This window comes from Elephas maximus, chromosome 1, assembly GCF_024166365.1.
Source record: "Elephas maximus indicus isolate mEleMax1 chromosome 1, mEleMax1 primary haplotype, whole genome shotgun sequence".
NCBI classification, from domain to species: domain Eukaryota; kingdom Metazoa; phylum Chordata; class Mammalia; order Proboscidea; family Elephantidae; genus Elephas; species Elephas maximus.
The window spans coordinates 242,595,092-242,622,558 of record NC_064819.1 but is presented as its reverse complement, the minus strand read 5'-3'; the positions used below and the strand labels follow the sequence as shown (position 1 = coordinate 242,622,558).

The 27,467-nt window shown below is 41.6% G+C and overlaps 1 protein-coding gene across 4 annotated transcripts in view; it reads left to right on the top strand.

Moving 5' to 3' along the window:
- WDR27 (WD repeat domain 27) overlaps positions 1-27,003 on the top strand; it is a 224,797-nt gene extending 197,794 nt beyond the window's left edge. For 3 of the 4 annotated variants that reach the window (XM_049905848.1, XM_049905818.1, XM_049905796.1), the window contains one exon: positions 26,781-27,003. In XM_049905848.1, coding sequence (XP_049761805.1) covers positions 26,781-26,831 — 51 coding nt within the window. In that variant the 3' untranslated portion in view covers positions 26,832-27,003. Of the gene's footprint in view, positions 1-25,408; positions 26,588-26,780 lie in introns of those variants that run through there. The other variant, XM_049905803.1, reaches the window with a different exon arrangement.
- The last annotated feature ends 464 nt before the right edge of the window (positions 27,004-27,467 follow it).

Genomic DNA, 27,467 nt, shown 5'->3' with positions numbered 1-27,467 from the left:
AGTAGGCTAAAAGTCCAAATTCAGGGTGTCAGCTCCAGGGGAAGGCTTTCTCTCTCTGTCGGCCTTCTTATCAATCTTCCCCTGGACTCAGAGCTTCTCCAAGCAGGGACCCCAGGTCCAAAGGACATGCTTTGCTCCCAGCACAGCTTTCTTGGTGGAATGAGGTCCCCACTCTCTGCTTGCTTCCCTTTCCTTTTATCTCTTGTGAGATAAAAGGTGGTGCAGGCCACACCCCCAGGGAAACTCCTTTTACATTGGATCAGGGATGTGACCTTAGCAAGGGTGTTACAATCCCACCCTAATCCTCTTTAACATAAAATTACCATCACAAAATGGAGGACAGCCACACAATACTGGGAATCATGGCCTAACCAAGTTGACACATATTTTGGGAGGACACAATTCAATTCATGACAATGTGGTATTTCTATTTCTAGCTTTAAGGAAGCACCATGTCGTTTTCCAAAATGGTTATACCGTTTAGAATTCTCACCAGAAGTAAGTAAGAGTTCAAATCTCCCGGAAGCCTCTCCAACATTTGTTATTTTCTGTTTTTTTAAAATTTGTGCCAGTAATGCTGGGGTGAGATGGGATCTCATTGTGATTTTGATTTGCATTTCTCTGATGGCTAGTGATTAGGAGCATTTCCTCATGTGTCTGTTAGCAACTTGAATATCTTCTTTGGTGAAGTATCTGTTCATATTCTTTGCCCATTTTTTAATTGGATTATTTGTCTTTTTGTTGTAGACGTGTTGGACTTTCTTGTAGATTTTACAGATTAGGCCTTTTTCAAATTTGTCATAGCCAAAGTTTTTTCCCTAGTCTGTAGGTTCTCGTTTTACTCTTTTGGTGAAGTCTTTTGATGAGCAGAAGTGTTTAATTTTTAGAAGATCCCCGGTTATCTGGTTTATCTTCTGGTGTTTGTGTATTGTTAGTTATGGTCTGTATCCTGTTTATGCTGTGTATTAGGGCCTCTAGTGTTGACCCTATTTTTTCTTCTATGATCGTTACTGTTTTTGGTTTTCTATTTAGGCCTTTGATCCATTTTGAATTAGTTTTTGTGTATGGTTTGAGATATGGGTCCTGTTTCCTTTTTTTGCAGATGGACATCCAATTTTGCCAGCACCATTTGTTAAAAAGACTGTCTTTTCCCCATTTGATGGACTTTGGGTCCTTGTTGAAGATCAGGGTGACCATAGGTGGATGGATTTACATCTGGGTTCTCAATTCTGTTCCATTGGCCAATGTGTCTGTCATTGTACCAGTACCAGGCTATTTTAACTACAGTAGCTGTATGGTAGATTCTGATGTCTGGTAGTGCAAGTCCTCCTACTTTATTCTTCTTCAATTGTGCTTTACTTATCCGGGGCCTCTTCCCTTGCCATATAAAGTTAATGACTAGTTTTTCCATCTCTTTAAAGAATGCTGTTGGTATTTGGATCGGGATTGCATTGTATTTGTAGATTGCTTTGAGTGGAATTGACATTTTCACAATGTTGAGTCTACCTATCCATGAGCATGGTATGTTTTTCCACTTATGTAGGTCTCTTTTGGTTTCTTGCAGTAGTGTTTTGTAGTTTTCTTTGTACAGGTCTTTTACATCCCTGGTTAGATTTATGCCTAAGTATTTTATTTTTTTAGGGGTGTATAAATGGCATTGTTTTCCTGATTTCCTTTTTGTTGTTCTCTTCATTGGAATGCAGGAATCCAACTGATTTTTGTATGTTTATCTTGTATTCTGCTAATCTGCTGAATCTATTAGTTCTAGCAGTTTTCTCGTGGAGTCTATGCATTGTATCATATCATCTGCAAATAGGGACAGTTTTACTTCTTCTGTACCAATTTGGATGCCCTTTATTTCTTTTTCTTGTCTTATTGCTCTAGCTAGGACTTCCAGCGGAATGTTGTATGGGAGAGGTGATAAAGGGCAAACTTGCCTTGTTCCTGTTCTAAAGGGAATGTTTTCAGCCTCTCTCTGTTAAGAATGATATTGGCTGTTTGTTTTGTATAGATGCCCTTTATTATGTTGAGGAATTTCCCTTCTATACCTATTTTATTGAGAGTTTTTTTTAATCAGGAATGTGTGTTGGACTTTGTCAAATGCCTTTTCTGCATTAATTGAGATAATCATGTGATTATTTTATTTATGTAGTGGATTATATTGATTGATTTTCTAATGTGCCATCCTTGCTTACGTGGTATAAATCCCACTTGGTCATGGTATATTACTTTTTTGATATGATGCTGAATTCTGTTGTCTAGAATTTTGTTGAGAATTTTTGTATTTCTATTCATGGGAGATATTGGTGTGTGATTTTCTTTTTTTGTGGTGTCTTTTCTTAGTTTTGGTATCAGGGTTATGCTGGCTTCGTGGAATTATTTTGGAAGTATCCCTTCCTTTCTATGTTCTGAAATAGTTTGAGCAGTACTGGTGTGAGCTCTTCTCTGAATGTTTGGTATAATTCTCCAGTGAAGCCATCTGGGCCAGGGTTTTATAGTTGTTGTTGTTGGAATTTTTTTTTTTTTTTCAATCTCTTCTCATCATGGGTCTGTTCAGATTTTCAATTTCAATTTGTGTTAGTTTGGGTAGATAGTATGTTTTTAGAAATTTGTCCATTTCCTCTAGTTTTTCAAATTTGTCAGAGTATGGTTTTTCATAGTACTCTGTTATGATCCTTTTTATTTCATTTGTCCCCTATTTCATTTCTTATTTGGGTTATTTGTGTCCTCTCCTGTTTTACTTTTGTCAGTTTGACCAATGGATTGTCGATTTTGTTGATCCTTTCAAAGAATCAACTTTTGGTTTTGTTGATTCTTTGTATCATTTTTCTTTTCTCTATTTATTTCTACTCTAATCGTTATTATTTCCTTTTTCTGGTGGCTGTGTGCTTCTTTTGTTGTTCTCTTTCTATTTGTTTGAGTTGTGTAGCTAATGTTTTTATTTTGTCCCTTTCTTCTTTTTTGATATGTGCATCTGCTGCTATAAATTGGCCTCTGAGGGCTGCCTTTGCTGTGGTGCAAAGGTTTGGGTATGATGTGTTTTCATTCTTGTTTTGATTTTAGAAATTTTTTGATTCCATCTCTGATTTCTTCTGTTACCCAGTGGTTTTAAAGCAGGGTGTTATTCAGTTTCCATGTATTTTTTTTTTCCCTTGCTCTTACTGTTATTAATTTCTACTTTTATGGCATGGTGATCAAAGAAGATACTTTGTATTATCTCAGTGTTTTGGATTTTGTTGAAGGTTGCTTTGTGACCTAAGATGTGGTCTATTCTAGAAAACGTTCCATGTATGTTGGAAAAGAATGCTTACTGCTGTTGGTTGGAGTGTTCTATATATATCTATGAGGTTAATTTTGTTGATTGTGGCCTTTAGATCTATTGTATCTTTATTAACTTTCTTTCTAGATGTTTGGTCCTTTACCGATAATGGTGTGTTGAAGCTTCCTACTGTTATCATGGATCTGTCAATTTCTGTTTTCAGTGCTGTTAGAATTTGTTTTATGTATTTTGGAGCCCTGTTATTAGGTACGTAGATATTTATTATGATTACATCTTCATGGTGAATTGCCCCTTTAATCATTATATAATGTTCTTTGTCTTTTATGGTGGATTTTGTTTTAAAGGCTATTTTATCTGAGGTTAGTATTGTCACTCCTGTTCTTTTTTGGTTGCTGTTTGCTTGAAATATTTTTTTTGCATCCTTTGATTTTTAGTATATTTATGCCTTTGTCTCTAAGGCATGTCTCTTGTAGACAGTATATTGATGGGTCCTGTTTTTGTATCTATTCTGTCATTCTCTGTCTCTTTATGGGTACATTTAGGCCATTTATGTTCAGTGTAATTATTGATAGGTATGAATTTATTGCTATCATTTTGTAGTGCCTTTTTTTGTGTGTGTGTGGTGCTGACGCTTTCTTTGTTCTTCTTACCCTCCTGTGCTGAATTCATTTTGTATGTGGATTTTTTTTTTTTTCATTTTTGTAGATTTTGTGTTAACTGAGAATTTATGTTTTTCTTCTTTATTTTGATGAGTAGGTTTGTTAATTTTCTTTGTGGTTACCTTGAAACTTACCCCATCTTCCTGTGTTTGAACCAATCTTTTATTGCTTGATATCTCCTTGACTTCCTCTCCATTTGAAAGTTCTGTACTTACACCATTTACTCCCTCTTTTATTGTGCTGATGTTGTTGTCATTTACAGATTAACCTCTCTGGTTACCTTTTGTAAATCTTTTAGTTTTGTTTTATCTTTGAGAATTCATTGCCTAGGTTGTTATCTGGCTGATGCAGCCTTGTGTCTTAGATTCAGGCTGTTGTCTGATGTTTTTGGTCTTTTAACTGAAGGATTCCCTTTAATAATTCTTGTAAGTTTGGTTTGGTTTTTACATATTCCCTTAATTTCCGTTCATCTGGAAATGTCCTAATTTCACCATCATATTTGAGTGAGAGTTGTCTTTGAAGGTTTTATGTATGTCATCCCATTGGCTTCTTGCCTGCATGGTTTCTGCCCAGTAATCAGAACTTAGTCTTGTCGTTTCCCCTCTGTATGTGCTTTTTCATTTTTCTCAAGCTGTTCTCAGAATTCTTTGTTTGTGTTTGGTCTTAGTGAGTGTGATTATGGTATGTGGTACTGATTTTCTTTTGGGGTCTCTCCTGTATGGAGTTCTTTGAGCTTCTTGGATGGTCAGCTTTTCATATTTCATGATATTAGGGAGGTTTTTCTGTCAGCAAGTTTTCAATGACCCTCTCAGATTTCCTTTTTCTGCCCCTGTTCTGCATCTCCAATCACATGCAAATTTTTGCTTTTGATTGTATCGCACATTGTTCTTAGGGTTTCTTCATTTTTCTTCATTCTTTTCTCTGATTTTTCCTCAAACAAGGTGCTATCCAAGGATTTGTCTTCAATTTTGCTGATCCTGTCTTCCATGTTTCAAATTTGCTCCTAAAACCCTCTATGGCACTATCCATTTTTGAAATCTTGTTGTGTATCTTTTGGATTTCTGATGGCTGTTTTTGTATGATTTCTGGTTGTTTTTTATTTTGTTTGACCTTTTGTTCCTGTATTATTTTCTTGAATTCTTCCATTGTTTTGTCTCTCTTTTCCATGGCTTTGTATTTTTTTCTTATTTTTGTCTGCATTTTCCTTCATCTCTTGGAGAGCCCTGAATATTAGGGTTTTGAATTCCCTATGTGGTCGTTCCAGTGCCTTTTCTTCTACCAGAATGTCATCTGCTGTTTATTTTGGATGCTTTCTGAAGCCATCCTGTCCTTTTTTTTTTTTATGTTTTGATGCTGTCTGCTGTCTTCAGGACATTCAGGAATTATTTTCTTCATTTATTGATTGTAGATCCATTTGTTTCATCCTGCTTTTCTGTTTTTTTTTTTTTTTTTGGTTATGTCTGGGTAGGCAGGTGGGCATTCTTTGTTGTTTGCTCATCTGTGGGCATGATACTTCTCACCACCTTGGGCAGGTAGGCAGGGCTGGTTGCTTGGATATGGTGCAGCAGGGCAGGTGTGGGTACTTTGTCTCATGCTGGGAGCTCTGTGGAGTTGCCTTCCTGTACTCCCTCTCTGCCGTTTTTTGTGGCTAAGGGGCCCAAGATGGTGTGTCTGTGCCATGCTAGCTGGTAGGGGACCTCCACTCTGTAACTTTCCTTTTTCTTTGTTCTCTATCGATTTCTTATTCTGTTTGGTGCTTGATTGAGTTCTTTATCCCTTCATTTGACACTTAAAGGCTTCCAGGATTGATGTTCGTATGTTTTACTTAGTTTTTCAGGTCTTTGCTGTGGAGGGACAGGGGGATACTTCTGTCTATAGTGCCATGGTGGCTCCACCTCCTATTAGTTCTTTAAACACCAATTCAGTCATGATTCAGATAAGATGATCTCTTCATTAATTAATGTGAACTGATTGTTTTCAGTTTTAATCCTTTTTTATTTATTTTAAGCAACCTCAAATGCTTTTTGATTTTAGAGGATTTAAATTATAAATACATAAAATCAATAATGTCACCAAGAAATTCTTGCCTCATAGCGTGTGCGCGCGCACACACACACACCTTGTTTTTGTTGTCGGGTGCTGTCGAATCAACTCTGACTCATAGCAACCCTATGTATAACAGAATAAAATATTTCTTACTTTCCAGTACTTTTATGAACCCCTAACACATAGAACTCACTTTTATGTTAAAGAATTGCTTTCGATAATAATTTTTATAGTGTACATCTTATCTAATGCTTTACAATTTCTGCTTCAGCTTTTATTGTGGAATGCAAATACTTAGAAAGCTAAATTACAACTAGCAAAGCACCGTGTAGCTGGGGCATTTGAACGGATGATTTTCACACTTGTTTTAGGAAGTGTATTGATTAGCTGAACTTCAGTCTCAAGTATAACAAAATATTCAAAAGGAAGTTGGGGTCTGGCCAACAGGTCATCAGATGGTGATAGGAAGCTCACTGGTTGTTGGCTGTGCACCAGTGCTGGCTTGCTGTGGTCTGGTTGCTGGTATGTAAAGCAGGGCGCTGCAGGGCAGGCAAGCAGCAGCCCAGCGGGTAAACCTCTCTGCTCTGAGTGGACACTGAAAGGCATTGTCACCACCACTTCACGAGGGGAAATTGAGACTCATGAAGACAAGGCATCTTGTCCAGGATTACACATGAAGCTCTGCATGATTCAACTACAGTTTGTGTTTTTAATTCCAAGTGAAATATCTTACCCCCTTGGCTGCTATATGCTTAGATGTATAGACTAATTTAACATTAGTCCCTCAGAGCATAATTAGAAATTTGTATAGCTAATACAATTTAGTATATGATTTTTGGATGTGGAGTAGCTGATTAAAAATGAAAAAAAAAATGTGTAAAATATATATGTCACAGCTCCTTTTTCCCCTACATGTAAACGAGACAAACAGGTCTATAGTGTATCTCTACCATTTGTCTTTAGTTCGTCATACAGTGGTGGCTTGTGCATTGCTGTGACGCTGGAAGCTGTGCAGTGGGATTGCAAATAAGGTCATCCATGGGGGTCAGGTTTCAGTGGAGCTTCCAGACTAAGACAGACTAGGAAGAAGGACCTGGCAGTCTACTTCTGCAAAGAGTTAGCCAGTGAAAACTTTATGAATAGCAGTGGAACATTGTCTGATATGGTGCCGGAAGATGAGCACCTCAGGTTGGAAGCCTCTGAAACTATGACTGGGGAAGAGCTGCCTCCTCGAAGTAGAGTCAACTTTAATGATGTAGATGGAGTCAAGCTTTCGGGACCTTCATTTGCTGATGTGGCACTACTCAAAATGAGAAGAAACATCTGCAAACATCCATTAAAGACGGGCTCAAACAGAGCAACAATTGTGAGGGTGGCGCAGGACTGAAGTGTTTCCTTCTGTTGTACATAGGGTCACTATGAGTCAGAACTGACTAAATGGCATCTAACTAACAACAACAACATAGTGTATGTAACTATAAATACAGAATCAGAAGAAGTAAGAACCTCAGACTTGCATTCAACCCTTGTCTTGCTGGAATTACATTTTTGTCTCATAAGGAGAAATGCTTCCACATTTTTAATTGAGGTAAGAGATTAAGCCATCTTTCCCGATTTGAAGAATGTTGTGAGATATCATCATTATTTCTTAAAAGCCAATACAAAGCTCACACATATGCCTCTATATATCATTTATATGATATACAGTATTACATGTATGATTTCAATAGCCATACAAAGCATACAGCAAATAATTTAATAGCATAATGTTGCTGTTAGGTGCCGTCAAGTCACCTCTGACCCTATGTACAACAGAATGAAACACTGCCCAGCCTTGCGACATCCTCACAATTGTTGTTATGCTTAAGCTCATTATTGCAGCCCCTGTGTCAGTCCATCTTGTTGAGGGTCTTCCTCTTTTTCACTGACCCTCTACCAAGCACGATGTCCTTCTCCAGGGACTGATCCCTCCTGATAACGTGTCCAAAGTATGTGAGACGCAGTCTCTCCATCCTTGCTTCTAAGGAGCATTCTGGTTGTACTTCTTCCAAGACAGATTTGTTTGCTCTTTTGACAGTGCACGGTATTTTCGATATTCTTTGCCAATGCCACAATTCAAAGGCATCAATTCTTCAGTCTCCCTTGTTCATTGTCCAGCTTTCGCATGCATATGATGCGATTGAAAATACCGTCGCTTGGGTCAGTTGCACCTTAGTCTTCAAGGTGACATCTTTGCTTTTCAAACCTTTAAAGAGGTCCTTTGCAGCAGATTTTCCCAGTGCACTGTGTCTTTTGATTTCTTGACTGCTGCTTCCATGGGCATTGATTGTGGATCCAAGTAAAATGAAATCCTTGACAACTTTAATCTTTTCTCCATTTATTATGATGTTGCTTATTGATGCAGATGTGAAGGTTTTTGGTTTTTTTTTTATGGTGAGGTGTAATCTGTACTAAAGGCTGTTGTCTTTGATCTTTATCAGTAAGTGCTTCAAATTCTCTTCACTTTCAGCAAGCAAGGTTGTGTCATCTGTATACCACAGGTTGTTAATGTAGGTCTTCCTCCAATCTGACACTCTGTTCTGTATAGGGTCAGATTATTTGCTCAGCATACAGATTTCCACAGATTTAATAGGTATAGTGAAAGGATACAACCCTGATATACATCTTTCCTACCTTTAAATCACAAAGTATCCCCTTGTTCTGTTCGAACGACTGCCTCTTGATCTATGTACAGGTTCCTTGTGAGCACAATTAAGTGTCCTGGAATTCCCATTCTTTGCAATGTTATCCATAATTTGTTATTATCCATGGAGTCAGATGTCTTTGCATAGTCTATAAAACACAGGTAAACATCCTTCTGGTATTCTCTGCTTTCAGCTAGGATCCATCTGGCATCAGCAATGATATCCCTGGTTCCATGTCCTCTTCTGAATCTGGCTTGGATTTCCGTCAGTTTCCTATCGAGGTAATGCTGCAGCTGCTTTTGAATGATCTTCAGCAAAATTTCACTTGCACGTGATATTAATGATATTGTTTGATAATTTCTGCATTCGGTTGGATCAACTTTCTTGGGAATAGACATAAATATGGATTTCTTTCAGTTGGTTAGCCAGGTAGCAGTCTTCCAAATTTCTTGGCATAGACAAGTGAGCACCTCCAGTGCTGCATCCATTCATTAAAACATCTCAATTGGTATTCTGTCAATTCCTGGAGCCTTCACCAGTGCTTTCAGTGCAGCTTGGACCTCTTCCTTCAGTACCATGGATTCTTGATCATATGCTACCTCCTGAAATGGTTGAACATCGGTCAGTTCTTTTTGGTACAGTGACTCTGTGTACTCCTTTCATCTTTGATAGCATAGTAAACCAAAAAAAAACCAAACCCAGTGCCATCAAGTCGATTGCGACTCGTAGTGACCCTATCGGACAGAGTAAAACTGGCCCATAGAGTTTCCAAGGAGGGCTTGGTGGATTTGAACTGCCGACCCTTTGGTTAGCAGCTGTAGCACTTAACCATTATGCCACCAGGGTTTCCAAATAGTATAGTATCTGGAAAAAAATATTATTTTTATAAAACTTCTTTTCTGTATACAGAAAAGCATAGGTTTTTAGAGTATTGCTGGTTATGTTTGGGGAGTCCTGGTGGTGCAGTGGTTAAGAAATGAGCTGCCAACCAGTAGGACAGCAAATCTGATCTACTAGCCACTCCTTGGAAGCTCTATGGGGCAATTATACTCTGTCCTATAGAGTTGCTATGAGTCAGAATCCACTTGGGGTCAATGGGTTAGTTACGTTTGGTAAAGCAGAGGGTCACAAAAATGAGGGAAACCCTCAGTGAGATGGATTGACACAATAACTGCAACAATCATGAAGATGGTGCAGGACCAGGCAGTGTTACATTCTGTTGTACGTAAGGTCACCATGAGTTGGAGCTGACTCTTTGGTTACTAACAGCAACAACATTTATTTATACTTTGAAGATATTTTAAGTAATATTGGCCTTTATATCCAGTTATCTATTATTGCAGAACAAACCACCCCAAGGCTGAGTGATTAAAATTAATAAACAGTATTACTCCTGAGCCTGTTGTCCATTGCCAGTGCTGCTGACATGGGCGAGTGTCTGTACTCGCAGTTGGCCACAGGTGGCTGGAGGATGCCTGGTCCAGGGCAGCCTCACTGTGTCCTGGGAGCCTGGCTGGCCTTCAGCTGGGCAGTGGGGTGCCTGGTCCTTCTCATCATTCAGTAGGCTAGCTAGCCTTGTCACCTGGTGGTGGCAGGACTCCAGGGCCTGGCAAAAGCATGTGGCCTCCGGAGCTTGGCTCAGACAGGTGTAGTGTGACTTCCACCTCGTTCTGCTGGGTAATGTAAGTCATGGGATCACCCACATTCAGGGGGTGGGAAAATAGACTCCCTTCTTGATAGGACAAATGCTAGTCACGCTGAAGGCTGTGAATGAGGGGTGGGGTGAGGGAGAAGGGGGTGGAGAACTGGGGCCACGTTTGTGATTGGTCTTCCACATCCCCATGAGGCCATGGTGGTGGGAGGGGGTGTAGTGTCAGTGCTACCAGACCCTGGGACTCCGGCACCCCTTCATCTTCACCTGCTGGTTCACCCTGAGTGTGCATGGATGCCACTGCCCTCGCTGACTTTGTGGATTTGATGATGGATGATGCCAGCTCACCACGGCAGTGCCAGGTACATGGTCAGTTGTCAGGTGCTCAGCCTCTACCAGACCCTAGTAGCACGCTGGCAGCAGAGCGCACGGCTCTTTGCTGCAGAGGTCCTGGTCTTGTTCACGAAGCTGGTGTTATCCCCTGAGACTCTCCTGTTAGGTAGACACTCTGGGTCCCCTGTAGGACTGGCAGCCTCTGTGTCACCTGATAAATGGATATATGTGGATTCCAAAATCCAGAGAGGTCCATCAAGTGCCATGTGACTTGAACTCTTTAAGGGCAGGTAAGCAGGGTTCAGGTAAGAAATTAGGATTGCATCCAAAGCTCCGTAGGAGTCATAGGAGCATGTTAAGCAGGGGAGTGACATGGTGTGTCCTGTATTACTAGAAAATCCATCTGTCTTCTCTGAGGGAAATGGGCTGACAATGGGAAGAAGAACCAGAGATTGGACACAGGAAGTTATTCCAGAGGGAGGAAGTCTTGGACAATGATGTTAGCAGTGGGGAGTGGAGAAAACTGAATGGATTTGGAGTACATTATAATTAAGGGAATTTGTTGATGACATGGGTTTTTGGGAGTGGTAGTGAGGAAAAGATACTTGGTTTTTGACCTAAGTAACTGGTGAACGGTAGTTACACTAATGGGTATGGGGGAGAGTTGGAGAAAAACAGTTTTGGGGTCAGAGAGGAAATCAGAAGTTCTCTTTGAACATGTTTGAGATTTCTGTTAGACATTTGATAAGCTGTCATGGAGACAGTAGGATACATGATTCTGAAGTTGATCTTTAAAAACTTTTTTTTTGATTGTAAGTTCCCTTTATTGTTTTGAACATTGTTTATCCATGCATTCCTTCCATCTTGATCAAGCTTGCTAGGAAGGATGTGGGTATTATTGTTGTTGCTGTTAGGCGTTGTCAAGTTGGTTCCAATTCATAGTGACCCTATGCACAGCAGAACAAAACACTGCCTGGCCCTGCACCATCCTTACAATCATTGTTATGCTTGAGTCCGTTGTTGCAGCCATCTTGTCAATCTGTCTTGTTGAGGGTCTTCGCTGACCCTCTACTTTCCCAAGCATGATGTCCTTCTCCAGGGACTGGTCCCTCCTGATAACATGTCCAAAGTATGTGAGATGTAGTTTTGCCATCCTTGCTTCTAAGGAGCATTTTGGCTGTACTTCTTCTAAGACAGATTCGTTCTTTTGGCAGTTCATGATATATTCAATATTTTTAGCCAACACCATAATTCAAAGGTGTCAATTCTTCTTCGGTCTTCCTTACTCATCTTCCTGCTTTCACGTGCCTATAAGGTGGTTGAAAACATATTATTAGTTATCTCAGACAAAAAGCTTTTGGTCTTGTTGATCCTCCTTAGAGTTTCTTTACTTTTTCTTTCATTAATTTTGGCTCTCATGATTTTTTTTCCCTTCTTCTTTACCTAGTATTGTTCATGTGTACTTTGTAGCTTATTGAGTTGATTATTTTACATATTTATTTATGGAATTTTTTTTTCTTTATCTTAATGAATGCATTTAAAGCTATAAATTTCTCTAAAGTTTCTTTGTGGTTTTAGCCCACAAGTTTTTTCTTTTTTAATTGGGCTTTAAGTGAAAGTTTACAAACCAAGTCAGTCTCTCACACAAAAACTTATATATACCTTGCTACATACTCCCAGTTACTCTCCCCCTAATGAGACAGCCTGCTCCATCCCTCCACTCTCTCTTTTCATGTCCATTTCGCCGGCTTCTAACCCCCTCTACCCTCTTATCTCCCTTCCAGGGAGGAGACGCCAACATAGTCTCAAGTGTCCACCTGATCCAAGAAGCTCACTCTTCACCAGCATCCATCTCCAACTCATTGTGCAGTCCAATGCCTGTCTGAAAAGTTCAGCCCACAAGTTTTGACATGAAGTACTTTTGTTTTCATTTTGTTTCAACTATTTTAAAATTTCCATTATGATTTCCTTTTTGCCCAATAAGTTACCTAGAGATGCCATGTGACTTCAAATTTGTTATTGCCAAAGATTATTGATTCTTTGAAAAATCTGAGATTTCATTTGTAACCTAGTCCCTGGTTAGTTTTCATAAAGTTTCCATTTGTGTTTGAAAAAAAAAAAAGCATATATTCTGTGTTTATTGGTACAGGATTCTGTGTAACATCTATTAAGCCAAACTTATTGATACTGTTTTCAAATCTTCTATAATCTTAAAATTATTTTTGTCTCTGGTCTATAGATTTCTAATAGAGACAAATTAAAATCCCCCACTGCATTTATGCTTCCATCAATTTTTCCTTACAAATTTCTCCTTCCAGCTTTTGTTTTAGGTGTTTGACATTATATTGCTAGTTGCATAGAGTCTATAATTGTTCATCTTCCTGGGAATTTTGTTTTTTATCATTATATTGCCTTCATTGTCTTCATTATTTATGTTTTTGGACTTGTTAATTTTCTTTTCTCTTATGCTAACATTGCCATACTAACTTTCTTTTGGTTAGTATTTATGTGGCGTATTGTTTTTTATTCCTTTACTTTCAACTTTTCTAGCTGGATTTTTTTCATCCAATTTTATAACCTCTGTCTTTTAACTAGAGAATTGAGCACATTCACAATGCCTTTGGACTACTAATATATTTAGCCTTCTACAAATGAATTCTGTTGTTTTCCATCCTCGTTCTTTGCTTCTTTTATTTCCTTATCTACCTCTGCAAGTTTGATAAGATGTTTTATATTTTTCTCCAGTGTTGGCAGGAAGCTAAAGATTATAGTTTTATTTTAACTGTTATTCTTAATATTTTAACTTATATACTTAGCTGTACATTTTAGTTAAAAAAAAGTCTTAAGTTATTCTAAATCTCATTTTCTTCTGAGACAAGAAAACTGTCTTAACAGGCTTAAACTATGCAGTGAACATTGTTATTATTGTTGTCTAGTGTTTTGATGGGAACCCTGGTGGTGTAGTGGTTAAGTGCTACCCTGCTAACCAAGAGGTCGGCAGTTCGAATCCACCAGGCGCTCCTTGGAAACTCTGTGGGGCAGTTCTACTCTGTCCTATAGGGCCGCTATGAGTTGGAATCGACTTGATGGCAGTGGGTTTTTGGGTTTAAAGTTTTGATACTAGAACATTTTTATCAATTTCTTTAGTCACTATTTTTTTTCTTATATCTCATTTCTTTCCACCGAGGTTCCCTTCTTTTGTTGAAATACATCTTTTCATTCTTTTCGGTGAAGAACTGAAAGTGATAATCTCTCTTAGTCTTTGTATATCTAAAAATATATTTCTTTTACCTGCACACTTAAATGATAGTTCAGTTAGGTATAAATTTCTAGGTTGGCATATAAAAACCAAACCAAACCCATTGCTGTCCAGTCAGTTCTGACTCATAGTGACCCTATAGGACAGAGTGGAACTGCCCCATAGAGTTTCCAAGGAGTGGCTGGTGGATTTGAACTGCCGACCCTTTGGGTGGCAGCCAAGCTCTTAACCACTGTGCCACCAAGGCTCCTTGTTATCCTTAAAAAAAAAAAAAAAATCCTTAGCACTGTGAAAATATTATCCCATTGCCTTCTGTTATTTAATTTTGCTGATGAGAAGTTAGCTTTCAGTCTAGTGTTCAATGCTTTACTCAGTGAATTTCTTTTCTTTGTGTTAGTTCTTATAGTTTTATTATTGATGTTCTACAGTTTCATTACAGTCAGTCAAGGTGTAATTTACTTTTATTTATTCTGCCTTAGACTGACAATTTACTTCAATACAAGGAATCATGTCTCTTCCAAGTGCTGGAAAATTTCCATCCTTTACACTTTCAATAGTTTTCCTCCAAAATTGCCGTTATTCTTGTCTTCTGGCTTCTATTAGATTAATTTTTGAAACTCTCAGAGTATCACCTGTGGCTTTTAACTAATCTTTCATATTTTTAAATCAAATTGTCTCCCTAATCAGAATGTGAGTGATTCCTTATTATTATGTTCCAGTGAACTAGGTCTTCCTTCAAATGTGTTTTGTCTAGGCAGGCAATGTTCTGCCCCCTTTTTTTCTTCAATATCTGTTTTTTATTTCCAGTGTGTTCTTTAACATATCCACCTTTTTATATTTTATTGCAATTTTTCATAACATACTGCTTTTCACTTGGCTACTGTCCCTTCATTCATCTCTTGGAGGACTATGAGCATAAACAAACTAAAACCCAAACCCACTGCTGTCCAGTCGATTCTCATTCATAGCGACTCTATAAGACTGAGTGGAACTGCCCCATACAGTTTCCAGGGAGGGCTTGGTGGATTTGAACTGCTGACCTTTTGGTTAGCAGCCAAGTTCTTAACTGCTGCACTACCAGGGCTCTACTATGAGCGTACTTACTTTAAATTCTCTCTGATTGCTTTATTAATGCAAATTCACCTGGATTGCGGTTATCTTCCAGTTGTCATTTGATTACCTGTCGTCCTAGTGTTTAATGTCAATATGTGTTTTATAGTTTTAATTTACATATTTATTTTCAGTTGAGGGGCACTCTCTGTCTTTCCCTTTTTCTGCTTATCTCTCCCTGAAATTTGGTTTTGAAAATGTCCATATTCTTTTGGAACCTCAGCCCAGAACCCTGGAGCAATATTTCCTGTCCTTGAAGATGTTAGGATACCCCGCTTCTATCATCTGGCACTTGACAGCTGTGTCAACCTCTTCTCCTGCAGCTCATTCTGGGTCTCCCCAGATATGCTGCGTGGTCTAAACTGTGATTCCAGGTCCCTGCATCTCATGCCAGCCTCTTGTCAAGAACAGGGAGCCCCTACTTCACTCCTGGCTCAGTCCTTCTGTGGAGCACTTACTCCTAGCTGCTTGCTTGGTTCTACACTCAGTGCTCACAGGCCAGAGCGAGGCGTATGGTTCCATTCCATTTCTGTTCATGGAGAAATTTTCTTGTTTTTGAGCCTGATTATGGCAATTAAGTTTTTCTCATTACATTTATATATAATTTCTATATGTTTGAAATATAGGTGATACGTGAATGCATCTATTAAAAACTTGATCTTGACCAGAAGTTTATTAGTCATTGAATAATATAACTGTAAAAAGGGTTAGAAATTTGGGGTTTTGCATTTCAGATGTAGTTTGCAAACTTAAAAAATAATTTCTAAGTAACTACTTCCCCCCAAATAAACACCTCCACTGCCTTGCTAAAGTCCATTTCACTTAGTCTAAGAAAACCTGTAAAGCAATTTAGTGCATCATCTTATCATAAGAAAATGGCCACTTTCCTCCCTTTTGCCAATTCCTTCTCAGTTGATGGTTGTAACCAACCTTGTTCATTTTCCAGGGAGCTCTTTAATTCTGATACACTCTTAGTAACTGTTCTCTCCTTTTGAAAAGTTCTTAGGTTCTGTAACAGTGAGCAGTTTCTACGTGAAAAAATAGTTGGATGATTATCCCAGCCTAACGTTTTTTGTGCAGCTTTGTATTATTCTGCGGCTGACCAGTGGTGTGTAGATAGCTTAAAACAGCACATGAAGTTGGTTGAGTGTTTGGAAGTTGAGCTCCTTTCCAACTCTAGGAGCTGAACTTTTGGCCTGTCATCAGTACAGGGTGGAAGTTTCAGGGGGTTCAAAGTTGTTACGATGCTGTGTTCTTTGGGGATTACTAGAGCTTGAAAATACTGCACAGCTCTAGAGATAAAAAAAATTCAGGGTAAGAAAAGGGTGTAGCCTGTGCTTCTAGCTCTTTGAGTTATGGTCTGGTTTTTAGTCTCTGCCCATTGGACTTGGACGCCTGGGGCACCAAGGGAACCCCACATCCATCACTCATCTGATTTTCCACCCCACTCACTCAATCCACATGTGAAGAGAGAGCAGATGTGGAGTCAGAAGTGTGGCTCAACATCCTTGCTTCTAATCTGCAGATAAATTACAGAGCTGGCCAAGTGCGTAGAGTCCCGAGAAGGACTTTGGCAGGTTTGCTCGCTCCTGCCTGTCAAACACAGAAGCCTGCTCAGTTTGACATTTGCCGTTGCAGATGGTCATGAGAACCCAGGCAGGGTGGCCGTGGCGCCTTTGTCCATGCAGACCCCGATCACTGCCTTCAGCAGTGGGACCTGGTGCTGTGCTTGCATCATCATTGCAAGTAGAGTTAATCCCACAGAATCCCGGAGCTTTCCAGAAGCAGACGGACCTATCGCCAACATCCACACAGGGTGTGTCTCCCGGGTAAAGAGCAGTAACGATGTTCACAGCCCCTCGAGCTAACAGCCACATGGCTTAAACTCCATCTAGTGAAAATGCAAGGAGCCCTGGCGGCACACTGGTTAGGCACGTGGCTGCTAACTGAAAGTTCCGCAGTTCGAATCCACCAGCTGCTCCACGGGAGAAAGATGTGGCAGTTTGCTTCCATAAAGATTACAGCCTTGAAAACTCTGTGGGACAGTTCTACTCTGTCCTATAGGGTTGGTATGAGTTGGGATCGACTTCATCTGCAACGGATTTGGTTTTGGGTTCAGAGAAAATAGAAGCACATGCCTGCCTGAATGCAGTTCTGGCTGTGACGGTTGGCCACCAGGACACCTGGCCACCAGGACACCTGGCCACCAGGACACCTGGCCTCCAGGACACCTGGCCTCCAGGACACCTGGCCTCCAGGACACCTGGCCTCCAGGACACCTGGCCTCCAGGACACCTAACCTGAGACTCTGTGCTCAAGAAGTCAGCCCCGGAATCCTTTGTGGTGACAAGGACTATGTGGCCCTGTTCACCAGCTCATTGTGAAGATGGTGCGACTCAGCCGTCCCAGAGTTAGCACTTGCTGGGCTGTGGGCTGGACTCATGCATAGTAGAGCCATCCTCCTGGGTGACTTTTTTGTCCCCATCCAAATCAGAACCAGGCCCAGGCCTGCGAGGCCGCCTGTGCACACAAAGAGAAAAGTAGCTTTAGGATATTTTGTGAAGTTGAGTTACTGGAACAGCTTGTGGGGATGTAGCCAAAATGACTACCACAAAACATTTCCACATGTTGGGCTGCGACAAACTTAAACAAAGTGGAAATATTTATCCTGGATTAGAGTCTTTGAGAAGTAATAAAATTATATAATTTAAATCTGGGGGGAGGGGGGTGGGCGGTGCTGCTTTGTCTGGTCATTGGAATCATCTGGAGAGTGTTTAGAAGCCAGGATACCCAGGCCCATCCCCAGGGCCCTGGTTTTATGGATTTGGGTGGGACTTAACCAATGGCCTGCCGGTCTTCAGTTCCAAGCGATCTCGTCAGCTAGGCTTACAGGGAGGCTGCCGCGTTCTGGTCATGTGTTAAAGACGCTGCTAAGTGAGACTGGCTGAGTGCTGGGGTATGTCAGTGCACACCATGGGCTTTCTCTTCTGAAACTCTGCAGAACAGAATACAGCTGCCTGGGCTGGGAGTGGAGGTCATTCCTCAAGGCTTTCTCTAGAACAGTGATCCATGTAACTGACATCTTCTAATGGAAACTGATTTTAGGCTTTTACTGTAAAGTAAATCTCCGTAATTATTGCTTCTGCCAACATCGTTTGAGGCAATATTAAAGGTTTCCAGGTAGGCAGAAGTACTTTTTAGTCAATACTAACTTCAAGGAGTCATTATGCATAGAAAATAAAAACATAGGATTAGTAGTCAGTGTACCTAGCTTCTAGTCTAGTTCTGTGCCTTACCTGCTCTGTGACTTTTGACAGATTAACGTAATGTTTCTGCATTAGTGTTAGCATCAGGAAAAACAAACCAACAAAAAACCCAAAAAACTGAAGTAGATTTTTCTCTCAGATTCCCTTTACCTCTAAAATTATATGACTTAAATGATAATTTATTTGTAGAAGTTACCAGTACCCATTGCTGCTGAGTCAGCCCCACTGACGATGAACCCATGTGTGTCAGAGTAGAACTGTGCTCCATAGGGCTTTCAAGGCCTTTCTTCAGGCCTTTCTTCTGAGGCACCTCTGGGTGGACTTGAACTACCAACCTTTTGGTTAGCAGCCAAGCACATTAACCATTTGCATCACCCAGGGGAAATTTATGAAGATTTGATTAAGAGAAATGAAAAAAAGAAAAGTGTGGGTATAAAAATTTCTTATATTCAGGAACTTAAAAGCATTACGTGTTGATTTCTTTCAACTTTTTAATCCAAGTCATTTTATAAAAGGAGCTTCAACAAAAGATGGGCAACAGGAAAATTAAGTCCTGACATAAAAATAGCTACTCTTCCGTGAATTTAATTAATATATGTGTCATGCACATTATATGCACTAGTACACATAAAACTCTAGGGAAAATACTGTTTTCGTCCCCGTTTGACAGATGATGAAACTGAGCGAGAGGGAGATGGGGTAACTCACCCCAGGTTGTATAGCCAGTAACAAGCACACCACGCTTCTAAGTCTGTTCTTCCGCCTCTCTCACTGTGAATGCCTTTTGGTTATTTGTTACCAACAAAATTCAGAATATCATAGGACCAGGGGTTTCATACTAGACTAGAAAAGATCAAAACCAATACTTTCTACTGTACACGCACAAGAAAACCAAGCTAAGGCAAATGATTCTGAAATGATCAATTTTCTCCTTTCTTTTGCTGCTTGCTATCCTACTCTGAGCAATTGTATAAGAAGTAGCACTGAACACGGTCTTCAGACTTCCCTTGTGGAATGCCTGAAAGTCTCTTTTCATTTCTAGATTCTGTGTTTTGATGGATGAGGCTGAACAGTCATTCCTTTGTGAAGAAATCTCAGACCTTTTCCCTCATCTGCCTCTGCAATCTCCCGAAGCCTGGGATAGGCACATTCTGGCTGCCTCTCAGGCATAAAGATAAACAACTGCCCGAGCTAGCGAATCTGGTAGGAGCTGCTATTCATCACAGAAGGACCCCAAGCCATCGCTTTAATGAGGCTGGAATCAACGTCCACAGCAATGAAACAGGGACTGGATTTCTCTCCTGGCTCCCACTGGCTGCTCCAGGTGTCTCCTCTATGCCAGCTCTGTGACACACAGTGCTAACGAGCAGGCGTCATCCAGGGCACTGGGGCTGTGGACATAAGGCTTCCACCCTCCACCGGTTCATCTGACTGTTGTTTCTGGAGCTTTCTCATTGGCTCCCACTAGGAGAGGTGGAGAACAGGGACTTTCATCGTAGGAGAGAGAGTCACTGTCTTTGGGAGGAAAGGGCTCAGCAGTGGGGGCATTTTCTAGTCAGAGTCTGAAGTGAATTAGACTAAACATAACTTCTTTTATGACATTTTCACCAATTGTCCTTAAAACTCCAAAATGCTAATCACGACTGAAATACAGATTTACTCCTGACTACTTTTTACTGATCAGGAGGAAACCCTGGTGGCGTTTTTTTTTACTTTTTACTGATCAGGAGGAAACCCTGGTGGCGTAGTGATTAAGTGCTACAGCTGCTAACCAAGAGGTCGGCAGTTCAAATCCGCCAGGTGCTCCTTGGAAACTCTGTGGGGCAGTTCTACTCTTCCTATAGGGTCTCTATGAGTCAGAATCGACTCGACAGCAGTGGGTTTGGTTTTTGGTTTACTGATCAGGAACTGATGATACTGAAGGAAGAAGTCCAAGCTCCACTGAAGGCATTGACTAAAAACAAGGCTCCAGGAATTGACGGAATGCCAATTGAGATGTTTCAACAGAGGAATGCAGCACTGGAAGTACTCACTTGTCTATGCCAAGAAATTTGGAAGACAGCTTCCTGGCCAACCGGCTGGAAGAGATCCGTATTTATGCCTATTCCCAAGAAAGGTGATCCAACTGAATGTGGAAATTATAGAACAGTATCATTAATATCACACGCAAGCAAAACTTTGCTGAAGATCATTCAAAAGTGACTGCAGCAGTATATTGACAGGGGACTGCCAAAAATTGAAACCAGATTCAGAAGAGGATGTGGAACCAGGGATATCTTTGCTGATGTCAGATGGGTCCTGGGTGAAAGCAGAGAATACCAGAAGGATGTTCCCCTGTGTTTTATTGACTATGCAAAGGCGTTTGACTGTGTTTATCATAAGAAATGATGGATAACATTGCGAAGAATGGAAATTCCAGAATACTGAATTGTGCTCATGAGAAATCTGTACCTGGCTCAAGAGGCAGGCTTTCGAACAGAACAAGGGGATACTGCGTGGTTTAAAGTCAGGAAAGGTGTGTGTCGGGGTTGTATCTTTTCACTGTACCTATTCAATCTGTATGCTGAGCAAATAATATGAGAAAGTGGACTATAAGAAGAAGAACAGAGTATCAGGGTTGGAGGAAGACTCATTAGCAACCTTCATAATGCAGATGACACAATCTTGCCTGCTAAAAGTGAAGAGGACTTGAAGCACCTACTGATGAAGATCAAAGACCACAGCCTTCAGTATGGATTACACATCAACATAAAGAAAACAAAAACCCTCACAACTGGTCCAATAAGCAACAATGTGATAAATGGAGAAAAGATTGAAGTTGTCAGGGTTTTCATTTTGCTTGGATCCCCAGTCAGCACCCAAGGAAGCAGCAGTCAAGAAATCAAAAGATGCATTGCATTGGGCAGATCAGCTGCAAAAGACTTTTTTAAAATGTTGAAAAGCAAAGATGTCATCTTGAGGACTAAGGTGCACCTGACCCAAGCCATGGCGTTTTCAATCACCTCATATGCATGTGAAAGCTGGACAATGAATGAGGAAGACCGAAGAAGAATTGACACCTATGAATTGTGGTGTTGGCGAAGAATATTGAATATACCATGGGCTGCCAAAAGAAAGAACAAATCTGTCTTGGAAGAAGTACAGCCAGAATGCTCCTTAGAAGCAAGGATGACGAGACTATGCCTCTACTGTGGGCCTGTTATCAGGAGGGATCAGTCCCTGGAAAAGGACATCATGCTAGGTAAAGTTGAGGGTCAGTGAAAAAGAGGAAGACCCTCAACGAGGTGGATTGACACAGCAGCTACAACAATGAGCTCAAGCACAGCAACAATTGTGAGGATGGTGCAGGACCAGGCAGTGTTTCGTTCTGTTGTGCGCGGGGCTGCTGTGAGTGGGAACTGACTCAACAGCACCTGGCAACAGTAACTTCTCGGTCTAAATGTGATGATTTCTCTAATTTTTTGCAAGGATGTTCTGCGCTTGAGAATTCATTTACAAGTAGGAAAGGTGTCTAGCGAAAGATGTCTCACAGCTAACCAATCTGACTGCTTTTCTGGAAAGTTTCCACCTCCTGCACAGGGCCACCATGGGAACAGCTTTTGACTGGACACCTGACTGTTTGGGCCAGAATTTGAAAATGGGACTGAGAGGCAGGGCTGAAGCTGAAACCTGGTAGTTGAAGTGACACAAGCTATTTGTTTTTGTTTGTTTGTTTTTCTCTGGCCCTGTGGACCAGAGAATTGAAAATACAGGGTTTCCAAAGAGAAAGGAGGAAAGCACACGGAAGAACAGACATCGGTGATGAGAATAAAGTCCTGGTGACATTTGAGTCTTTGGCTTTGCCTTTCCTGATTGATTCTAAATCCATTTTTGTCCTTTAGACATTGCAGCAACTATAGCATTGAGCAAATCTTCTGCAAAAGACCTCTTTAAAGTATTGAAAAGCAAAGATGTCACCTTGAATAATAAGGTACACCTGACCCAAGCCATGGTGTTTTCAGTCACCTCATATGCATGTGAAAGCTAGACAATGAGTAAGGAATACCGAAGAAGAATTGACACCTTTGAATTGTGGTGTTGGCAAAGAATATTGAGTATACAATGGACTGCCAAAAGAAAGAACAAATCTGTCTTAGAAGAAGTACACCCAGAATGCTCTTTGTGTGTAAGGATGGTGAGTCTGTGTCTCATGTACTTTGGACATGTTATCAGGAGGGACCAGTTCCTGGACAAGGACATCAAGTTTGATAAAGTAGAAAGTCAGCTAAAAAGAAGACCCTCAATGAGATGGATTGACACAGTGTCTGCAACGATGGGCTCAAGCATAATAACAATTGTGAGGATGGCACAGGATTGGGCAGTGTTTGGTTCTGTTGCACATAGAGTTGCTGTGAGTCAGAACCAACTCGATGGCAGCTAAGAACAACAGCAACAATATAATGCAGTGCACTTATGGTCACTTAGTTCAAGTAGGGTTCCTGTCGCTACCAAAAGAGTTAGTCCTGTACTTCTCTGAAGGCCCACAGCACCCTCTCACTCCCCACTGCTTCAGAACTATGACATTTCTGCAGAGAAATGGGGAGGCTTTTCCTTTTCACTGTTCTGTGTTGCACTTTGTTACCTAAAATAACTCATTCACAGTCTTCCTGTGTGGCTCCATTTCCCACAGAGCTCAACACTAGTGTGTTGAGCCTGGCTGGCAATCAACGCTCTGTTGTTCCTGTTTGTCTCTTAGCTACCAAGGAACAGCTACTCAGTGTGAAATCAACTAGTCCAGGTAGACACCTGGGAACGTATAGTGTGTGTTCTGATTACATTAATGAAGGCTGGATGTTGAGAAATTCTGTTCTCAGCTAAATTCCAGCTAAGGGCCTGTGAATAAGAACTGAAATGTTTATTCACTGGACTTTGTTGCTTTTCCTTTTTCCTCAGTGGTTCAAGGGTTTGAAAATATAAATGCTGCGGATGCCCAAAACTCTTTATGTTGCTTCAAGATCTGTTCTGAGCAAGAGCTGTTAATGTTCCAAGATGTCATTAGTCTGAGATTTGTAGCAGCATTTTGCAGAGTGAGTTATTTAGAGCAGCTAAACCTCATTTTTCTTTATCCAGAATGTGTGCAGTTTAACATTTTTGTCTCTGATATAGTCGGTTAAAGACGCATTTTAAAATAGATTTGCCACATGTCTGTGAGTGTGAGATTAGTTTGGGCCTTATTGTAAATAAGCGCAGTTTTGCTGTAAATGAGAGCAGATTTCTGTTTAGTCTTTTCTTTGAGGTAAGAGTTAGGTTCATCCTCCAGATTGGCATGGTTACTGAGGCCAAAACATGCACTAAAGTGTCAGCTTAATGCTCTTAGGGCCATGAACGCTGTCTCCTCAGTCTGAAAATACAAGTTCACCCCCATGTATTTCCTCCTCTTTATCTGTCTAGTTATCTATCGTCAGTTTGATTCTGCAATAATATGTAACGTTTGTAGAGTGCTTTCTGTGTGCATAGTACTGCCATGGGTGCTTTACGTGTCTTCACTAATTTACTCCTTACAATTCCTACATAGGTAATACTATCACCCCAGTTTACAGATGGGAAAACTGAGAGAATGTGAATTTGAGGGACTTGCCCCAGTCATAACAGCAGAGCCAAGATTTGGCTCCAGAGCCTGTGTTCATAGTCACTACATTAAAACTATATAACAAGTGTTTCAAAAGTTTTCAGCAAGTAATGGAAGTTGTAGATGCTCTTCCGTGTGGCAGGTTTGTTCTAATCCAGATTTTCCCTTTTCAGAAGTTCATAAAGCTTTGTGTGACATCCATGGGCTCGGGAGATGGTTAGTGGCCAACATGTTATGTTCATCGTTAATGAAGTGGGACTTAATGTGATCATAGATGCTATTTTGTTTTTCGTAGCATTCTAGTTTTATTGTTATTGAAATTCCAGTAATTTTGAGGGTCTGTGTGTGGGGGTGTGTGTGTGACTTCAGACTGAGGACATCGCCTGTGCATGTAAGCACTCAAAAAGAGATCTTATTATTATTTCCCTGTTTCTGATGCCTTATCCACTTTGTCATCAGTGTTAACCAATGTGAGATATTGTCAGTCATTTCTTTATTTTCTCCAGAAGCCATTGTTAGGTTGATGGCATGCCTCCTAAGATGTCCTTGGGGTATCTTAAACCTGGTAACACTTTAGGAAAGAAGAAGCGCAGCATTTTCAGGAGAGCTGGGGTGATCAGATGTGTATTTCTGGGAGGGACGCAGCATGTGTGGAAGCACCCTGAAGGTGCTGGGCAGAGTAGAGCATGTGGGAGCCAAGGACTTAGTGGCTGGAGGCAGGTGGACATAAACCTGTCACCAAGCTTGGTGTCACGTGGTGCCCGTGACAGGAATCCAGCCCAGCCTGCAAACCCGGGTGTGCAGCACGTGATGGCAATGCTCTAACTTCCCACCAGTTCCTCAGGTGCTATGTGGGCAGAAGAATTCTGTGTCAGCTAACTCCACTCCAGACTCCGCACCCTGACCTTGGGTTCCTATGCTAGTCTAGGTTTCTGGTGCCAGGGGCACCTGTGGTGAACCAAGATCCCTTGGGATTGCCATATAGTCCCCATTCTTCACTTTTAGAGTGGAAATAACTTTATTGATTTGCATTTTAATCAAGCTCATGTAAAAGGCTCTAACACATTTTATTTTTTCAAACAAAACCCATGATTCTTTGGGAGTAAGGAGATGGTTGAGGTCCCTGGAATCCACAGCCATGTTCATTGTTCATGTAGTTAAGAAATCAAGAGCCAGCTTGAGACCTTTGGTGGGAGGTGGTTGTTGATCCTGGTTGACTACATGAATTCCACTTGTCCCCTCCATGGCCTAGAGTGAAGAAGAGAATTGGAGCGAGTGACCTAGCTCTGGTTGCAAACAGTTAATGTGCTCAACTGCTAACTGAGAGGTTGAAGATTGGAGTCTACCCAGGGTCACTTTAAGAGAAAGGCCTGGCCATCTACTTCTGAAAAATCAGCCATTGAATACCTAATGGAGCATAGTTCAACTCTGACAGACACAGGGTTGCCATGAGTTAGAATTGACTGGGTGGCATTTTTTTTTTTTTTTTTAAATCTATCTCTCCATTCTTAGATCTGGCACGAACTGGATAACCACAACCCTGAGAAGGCTCCGTAGGGAGCCTGGAGCTCACCTGTTCAACCCCACCATCAGAGCTTACTGAGAATGTGCTGAAGGGTGAAGCTGCTCTGGCCAGGGCTTCCCAGGGCCAGATCGCATGCGGCTGTACTTGGTGAAGCTGAAGGTGTAGCAGAACCTCGGCCTCAGCTGATGCTTTGCTCTCCAGGTTCCACGCTGACCACTGCTGGGCTCTTGGCCAGTCCAGCACGTGCTGGGCTTTGACTCAATGCACAGTGTTCATCTCCCCCATCTGAGCTGAGAAGTGAATGAAAATGGACACCGGCTTAGAAAGGGAGGACAGACTACCACCTTCACTGTTGACAGAGCTAAGTGAGAGGTCTGTTAGAGTCCTGGGCTGCTGTAACAAAGTCCACAAACTGAGGGACTTATTAGATGTAGACTCTCCCATAGCTCTGGAGACTGGGAGTCTGAGATCACGGAGTCACAGGGCGCACCCTCTGAACGCTCTAGAGGAGGATCTGCTCCATGCCTCTCTCCCAGCTTCTGGGGTTCCTTGTGATCCTTGGCGTGTAGACGCTTCACTCCAATCTGTACCCCTGTTGGCATGTGGTTGTCTTCCCCATGTGTCTCTGTGCCCAAATTTTCCTCCTCTTGGGTACCAGTCATGTTGGATCTAGGGCCAACCCTACCTAGCCCAGTATGAACTCATCTTCACTTGACTACACCTGCAAAGACCCTATCTCCAAATAAGGTCATACTCACAGATCCTGAGTGGACATTGATTTTGGGGAGGAACGCTATTCAACTCAGTACAGAAGCATGGTTCCTGAATTTACCCTCAGTTGGTGTGTGGCTGACAGCATGTGAGATGGCGTTCTCTGTGGGGCTGAATCTCTCAGAACCCAGCAGAAGATGGGTTAGGAGCTCTGTCCTAAACCCCCCAGGCCAACCCTCCCCTGGGGGATGGTGACAGGTTGGGGACTATCTGGCCTTTCTCCACGGAAGCCCCGACAGGATCAGCGGTGGGACCACAGCGATGTGGTTGTTCTCCAGCCTTGCAGTTGGCTGATACCGACATTTACAAAGGACATCCCATGCCCTTGTGGGCAGTGTAAGGCAAGGTGCCTCTGAGCCAAGCCACTCAGAGATATTAAAATAGTGAAATGTGGTCTGGATGAATCAAGCTTAAGAATAATGCTTGTTATATACACAGACAATGCTGTTTGTTAATACATATTGTTCTATGTTCTAGAAAGTTACAAATAGGGAAAACGTGCACTTTGGGCTAATTCTTTCTGTAAGTTTCTCGACCAGTGACAATGATTAGAACCATGCGGTGTTTTTTTTTTTTTTTCAATTGCAGCTCGCCACAGCCACCTTGGACGGCAAACTGCGGTTGTTTGTCACTGAGTGACGCCGGCCCGTGGGCTCGGCCAGATGGTGAGGGGAGCGGCCTGACGCAGAAGGGACTACAGCAGCTCCAGGGCTTGTGGGGATGTGCCCCAGCTGGGCTGTGGGCCTGCCTGTTCCCCAGGAGGTAGCCCCTCCCCTGCTGGAACCCTCTGCCCCTACTGGGAAAGTTCAAATAGAATGTTCTTCAATAAAAATGAGTAGTGTTTTTTCGTGATGTAGACTCTGCAGAGGGAGAGGGAGAGAGTTCATCTTTGTGACCATGGCCGTCTGTGTGGTGAGCTGTGGCCTTTCCCGGGGTCAGCCCTTCTCTCAGCCTGGCTTTTGGTCCTGCCCCCATAGGGTGATGGCCTAACCACTGCAGCCGAGGCAGGGGTCCTGGGTGCCCCCTCAACAAACAGCCATCATATGGCACTCACAGTTCCTGCCCATTTCTGGAATTCCAGTTGAAGACCTGCCCTGAGGCCCCTGGAAGCGAGTCTCTAGGATCGATCTTAGGAGGCGAGGATGCTTTTAGAACAACTCCAGATTCCAGACAACTTGGCATCCAGACGACTTGGCATTGTATAGCCGCCCATCATAGACCTCTGAGGATGCTCACCCCACCCAGAGCTCCTTGGCAAGGCTCAGTGTCATCCTC